This window comes from Ceratotherium simum, chromosome X (genome assembly GCF_057802395.1).
Source record: "Ceratotherium simum simum isolate JZ-2026a chromosome X, ASM5780239v1, whole genome shotgun sequence".
NCBI classification, from domain to species: Eukaryota; Metazoa; Chordata; class Mammalia; order Perissodactyla; family Rhinocerotidae; genus Ceratotherium; species Ceratotherium simum.
This window is the reverse complement of record NC_141940.1, coordinates 2,826,157-2,832,156: the sequence shown is the minus strand read 5'-3', so window position 1 is coordinate 2,832,156 and position 6,000 is coordinate 2,826,157. Positions and strand designations below refer to the sequence as shown.

Here is a 6,000-nt window from a genome sequence, read left to right as displayed (position 1 = left end):
TTGAGCTTCAGTGGAGGTGGGGCTTGGCGTCAAGGGCTGGGCTTAGGCGGGGTGGGGCTTGTGTGGGGGCAGGGCTTAGGAGGGTGGGACATGGGTGGAGCGGGGCTGGGGTGGGGGCAGGGATTGAGCTTCAGTGGGGTGGGGCTTGGCGTCTGGGGCTGGGTGTAGGTGGGGTGGGGCTCGAGTGGGGCGAGGCTTGGGAAGGAGTGAGATTTGGTGGGGGCAGGGCTTCAGAGGGTGGGGCTTTGGTGGGGCGGGGTTTTGAGGGGTGGGCTTGGGTGGCAGCGGTAAGACTTGGATGGGGGCAGGGTTGAGCTCCAGTGGAGGTGGGGCTTGGCGTCAAGGGCTGGGCTTAAGCGGGGGTATGGCTTGAGTTGGGGCGGGGCTTGGGAAGGAGTGATAGTTGGTGGGGGCAGGGCCTCGGAGGGGTGGGACAGGGGCTTGGGTGGGCGCAAGGCTTGGGAAGGGGTGGGATTTGGCAGTGGGAGGCAGGGCTTGAGGGCAGGGGTGGAATTGAGCGCAGGTAGGGGACAGACAGACACACACAATCTTACTGTAGGATCCTTTCTGCTGTAGCAATGGACCCCAGTTGAGCAGTTTCTTCCATCCCTGCACCAGGGTATTTGTGGATACCTGTGCAGACTCAGAATTGGCACAGCCTAAGCAGGGGCCCGTTGGGCAGAACCATAGCAGAACACCTGTGCCTTGCCTTGAACAGATCCAGTGGAGTAGTACTCACCACCCTGGGGCCAGGAACTGCCTGGCTGTGGACAGAGCTAGAGGGCAAGCCAAGCGTTGAGTGTCAGTGGAATCCCAGCGTCTGCGCTGCCAACAGAGTGTCCTCAGCGTGGTGAGCAGTTGCGAGGTGGGTCTATGTTGGGAGGGGCCTCTGTAACCCTGGCAAAGAGAAGGAGGAAAGGGGCTGCCTGCCAAGGTTTACAGGCTCTACAGGGTAGGGTCACACCTAGGGTGAGAGTTTTCTGTCTCCTGCAGTGTGGCACTGGAGACCCTTTCTGGGTCCCTTTTCTGCACCTGGTTCCAGCTTCTACACAATTTGAAACCATAAGCTCTTGTTTTCCAGCCCTTGATTCTTACTGCCCTCCCTAAACATCCCCTCCTCCCCATCTTATTTCTAGGATATTTCATTGGTTGGAGGCCAGTGACATCACCTGTTGCTCCTCAAGGGCCTTAACCTTACCACATGACACCTCTCTGGCAAAGAAACCCATGGTTCATGCTATTCTCGGTACCCATGGCAACACTGCAGCTCCTCACATACATTACATACCCACTAGTTTCATTGCATTGCACAGAGCTCCAGCCATCTTTCTCATCTGTCAAGCATTTTCTAGGAAAGAGGGGAACTTCGGATCTCCTTCCTCCAGCCTTTGCCCCAGCAAAGAGGGTGCCAGGTGTCCTGGGCCTGCATGGCCCTGATCTGGGGAGTGTGACATTCTCCTGTCTCCCCTGCTTGGAGGGCTTTGTCAGTGTCCCCAGGTGTCAGGCCCCGCCTCCTGATGCTGGCCTTTTCACCACAGGCACCTGCAGCACACGCAGCAGAGTCCTCAGACTTTGAGGAGGAACCCACAGCAACAGGAGGTCAGCAGGGAGGGGATGAGGTGGGGGGAGTTTGGCCTGGGGAGACTCCTCCACACTCTACCCTCCACTAAATGACAGGGGGAGCCCTAAAAAGCAGGGACTGAATCCCTGTGAGCAGACATGGGGGCAGAGGAGGGGCTCGTGGTGGGGGTGGGGAGCGGGCATTAATGATGCACTCACCCTATTTGTATTACAGCCTGTGGAAACCTGGGACGCTTCTGCCTTCGTACTTGGCATCAGCTCAGAATTATTTGAGTCCTGGTCAAACTCTGTGAGCTGATTACTGCCCCTAGTATTAGATTAGTCCATAGAAAGTGGGAGCAATGGCCGTGACACTGTTAGAGGATTGGTGCAAGGGGATGGACCTGGACCCCAGGAAGGCCCTGCTGATCGTGGGGATCCCTGTGGAGTGTACTGAGGCTGAAATTAAAGAGACCGTGAAGGCAGGCTTACAGCCCCTGTGCACTTACAGGGTGCTGGGCAGAATGTTCAGAAGAGAAGACAATGCTAAGGCAGTCTTGATCGAATTCGCTGACACCGTTAATTATGCTATGATACCTAGTCAGATACTAGGAAAGGGAGGTGCCTGGGAAGTGGTGGTAAAACCCCGTAACCCAGATGACGAATTTATCAGTAGACTGAACTACTTCCTGAAAGATGAGGGCTGGAGAATGGTAGATGTGGCCAGAACCCTGGGGTATAGCACTCCCACTGAGAACATGGAGCCAGAGGGCTTGGCCCAAGTCAAACCACCAGTCTTGCAGCCTCTGAAAGAAAGCATGTGGTACCGAAAACTGAAAGTGTTTTCGGGAAGCACTTTCCCAGGCCCAGGTGAAGAGAACTTTGAAGACTGGCTGGAACAGGTCACTGAGATGATGCAGATATGGCAAGTGTCTGAGGTGGAGAAGAGGCGGCGTTTGCTGGAGAGCTTACATGGCTCTGCCCTGTCAATCATGCGAGTGCTCCAGGCCAACAATGACTCTATGACTGTGGAGCAGTGCCTGGACGCCCTGAAGGAGATCTTTGGGAATAAAGAGGAGTGGAGAACCTCACAGTTTAAGTTCCTCCAGACCTTTCAGAAGTCTGGCGAGAAAATTTCTGTGTTCTTGCTACGGTTGGAGCCCCTGCTGCAGAGAGCTGTGCAGCACAGCTCCATGTCGATGCACAGCACAGACATGATCCGCCTGAAACACATCCTAGCTCGGGCCTCCATGGCCACCACCCTCCGGGGCAAGCTCGAGCTCCTGGATCAGCGAGGATGTCCTCCCACTTTTCTGGAGTTAGTGAAGCTCATCCGAGATGAAGAGGAGTGGGAGACTACCATGGCAGTGACGAACGAGAAGGAGAGGCAAGTAGGAAGGGGCCACAGGGCCTCTGGCAGACAAGTAGTAGTAGAAGCCACTGTCCCCATGCCTCAGGCCATTGTGCAGGCAGGGCCGTTTAGTGAGAGCAGCACCCAGACCTTTCCGGAAGGGGCGGTCCCATCATTGAAGCGCAGGCGACTGCCGCTGCTGCTACGGTAGTGGACAGGAAGGCCACAGCCAGGCAGCGTGTCCTAGGGCCCAGAACCAGCCTCTAGCAAAGCAGAGTCCTCAGCTTGCAGCAGAAGAGTCGGGAAACGAGACAGGGGCTGGGGCCATGAGCCACACCGAGCCCTAGAAAACATAGGCTCAAGAGATGCAGGCGCCCCCTCCCCTGGCAAGCAGCAGAAAGATTTTAAGAAGGGGAAGAGGCAGCACACAGAAACAGCAGGGAACTTGAGTAGGGCAGAGGGACAGGGCAGCCAGGCCCAGGCCGAGCTCCCTTGCCCTTCACCAGCTGGAGGAAACTCCATCCACCAAGCCGAACTCGGCTCAGGCAGGTGCCGGCAATGTAAGCAAAAATCCACTGCATCTAGCACATGGGGGCACTCCAGCCACTGGTGGAGACCCCAATGTGGCAGAGGCTGACGAAGGTGTAGTTGGGGGTTCTGGCATCGACCTTGATATCTGGCCACCCCCAAACGCCCACCCTGTGGGCTCTGAGCTAAGAATGCCAACCTGCTCCCAAGCCACATGGGCCCCAGAGGAGCCTTCCCCGGGGCCGCCCCTGACAGAAGGGGCCAGCGCCAGTGAGGAAGAGCTGCGCAGCAGGGACGTAATGCCCCAGAGGGGAGGCCGCAGGGTCCAGCCGGTCTTCAGGATCATCTACACTGCTCTAGGGGACCCCCAGGAAGGCAGCACCCTCGAGCCCCTGCACAAGTGAGGACAGGAGACCCAAAGGCCCTGGGAGCCTGGTGCCAGCCTGCAGGCAGTCTCCTCCTCCTACAGCCTGGAAGGGCTATGGGGGCAAGGAGAGCAAAGACTGTGAGAAGATTCCCAGGAGAGAGCTTCGGCTCAGCCTGGCAGGCAGGGTGCTGGGTACCTGGTGGGCGTGTACCCCAAAGCTGGCTTTGGTGTGAGTGGGTGTGCAGATAAACTTTTGGTCCAAAGCAGGAGGAGGAGGAGGTAGATGAGGAGGAGGAGGGAAAGGTAGAGGAGAAGGGAAAGGCAGAGGAGGAGGAGGAAGAGGTGGACGAGGAGGAGGGTGAAATGAAGGAAGATGAAGATGAGGAAGAGGAGAATGGAGGACTTGGTGGGGGGGTGTTGTTCTGTTCTGGTATTTGTACAAGGCCACTGGAGACCTGGAGAGAGCAGGCAACGGAACCTGAGACTGGCCTGGCAAACCACAACTCAGCAGCTGCTGATGCTAAGGCCAGCCCCAGCCCCTGCCAACTCAGGCAGCCGGTCTGAGAGCTCACCAGAGCGGTGGACCCCGGCCGAGGTGAGGGGCACCTGAAGACGTCTGCCACCTGCACTGGCCCGAGAAACATTAGGGGTCATCTCAAGAGTGCCAGCCACCCGGGCTTCCTGAGAGTGGGACCCCTATTCACCAAAAAGTTCTGGGAAGCCCAGTTTTGTCTCTGTAGGCCCTCTGGTGAGCCAGGTGATAAGTAATCCCCTCCCAGACCCCCCTCCCAACACACGCTATCATTTCTGTGCAGCGCTGTGAGGCGTGTGTGAACCTGGGCTGGGTGTCCTGGCCTACCGGGACAGCCCTCTCTCAGCCCCAGCACGTGCTGTGAGCTTCAGTGCCAGCCACGGCCCTGGTCGCCCTCGTCCAGTGCCGTGAGCTCAACTCTGCTTTCTCGGTGTAGACTCAGGCCAACCGCTGCTTGTTCTTGTGGAGACGTGTGTGTGCTTATCTGAGCAGTTCCCCCACCACCCCACCCCAGAGACCCCTGAGCCCAGGCCCAGGAGATGCCGGGAAGGACGGACAGAGGAGGGCTCTGCCAGCGCTCACCCTGTGACCTCGGGAAGGAAGAACTGGAGCAGGGGCACGGAGGGAGGCTGTGGGAGGCTCCACTGGGACTGTGCTCTGATGTGCCAACCTGTTGTTCTTGTGGCTCAGTTTCCTGGGCTTGGTGGAGTGTCCCCTGCCATGTTTTCCAGCGTCCTGTGACTGTCCTGTGTGGGCCATAGGGCAGGGCCCTGCCCCAGCATGTCAGCCAGAGGCGGAGGGTGTGCCCTTGAGTGAGAGGACATTGCCAGCATCCATCGTCCTGGCAAGAGGCTGATCCTGGAGCCCCCAGGAAGGGAGACTATGGCGGGAGGGCTGCAGTGTGGGGGGCAGCTGATGCACCTGTTAGGGACCCCGGGATGGGGAGGGGGCGAGACCTGTGGGCTGTAGTGGCTGTTACAATTTCCTCTCTGTGTTGTCATTCCCTTCTCTTCAATGGTTTCAGTAAATGGTTCTCTTTAATAAATTTCATTGACTGTTTCTGCTGAGTGTCACCTTTGCTGTGGACATTTGAGGGAAGGGTCTGCTGAGGGTGTGGGTGGGGGGTCAACACTGGCCTGGTACCCGAGTCGGCCTTGGGGTATGATCAAGGCAGGGTCCCAGAGGTGCTGTGTGGTCCCCTGGGCTGGTCGGAGCCGGGTGACAGGAACTTGTGGTCACGGGCAGTGGCTGGTTGGGTCCCTAGGAAACTCGGTGTGCCCCCAGGAATAAGTAGCTCAGACGTTGAAGGGAGGGGGAGGGACAACAGGCAGGGTCTAAGACTCCAGGATCCCTGGCAATGCCGTAGGGGCTCAGGGCGCCCAGATGGGTCAAAGAGGTCACATGTGCAATCTCAGAGACCAGCTGGCCACAGAAGGGCCTGGGCGTGAGGTCAGACGCCCCTGCCAGGAACTGGGTGCAGGATTCCGGGTCGGGGGTGTTTGCCCACCCATTCGTGATCAGCCTACCCCTGCCAGCCGACAAGTGACCAGCCTCTGTCTAGCCACTGAGGGACGTTTGTGGACCTGGGGGTATGTGATGGCCGAGGGACGCAGGGTGGGCCAGGCAGGGTTTCCACAACCCTCGTGCCCTGGGTGCGGGGGA

At 58.3% G+C, this 6,000-nt stretch overlaps 1 protein-coding gene across 1 annotated transcript in view; it reads left to right on the top strand.

Annotated features, from left to right (window-relative positions):
• The first annotated feature begins 584 nt into the window (after positions 1-584).
• PNMA5 (PNMA family member 5) overlaps positions 585-6,000 on the top strand; it is a 30,272-nt gene continuing 24,856 nt past the window's right edge. The window contains 4 exon segments of the mRNA XM_014797662.2: positions 585-865; positions 1,539-1,599; positions 1,796-3,118; positions 3,630-3,839. Coding sequence (XP_014653148.2) covers positions 1,923-3,118; positions 3,630-3,839 — 1,406 coding nt within the window. The 5' untranslated portion in view covers positions 585-865; positions 1,539-1,599; positions 1,796-1,922.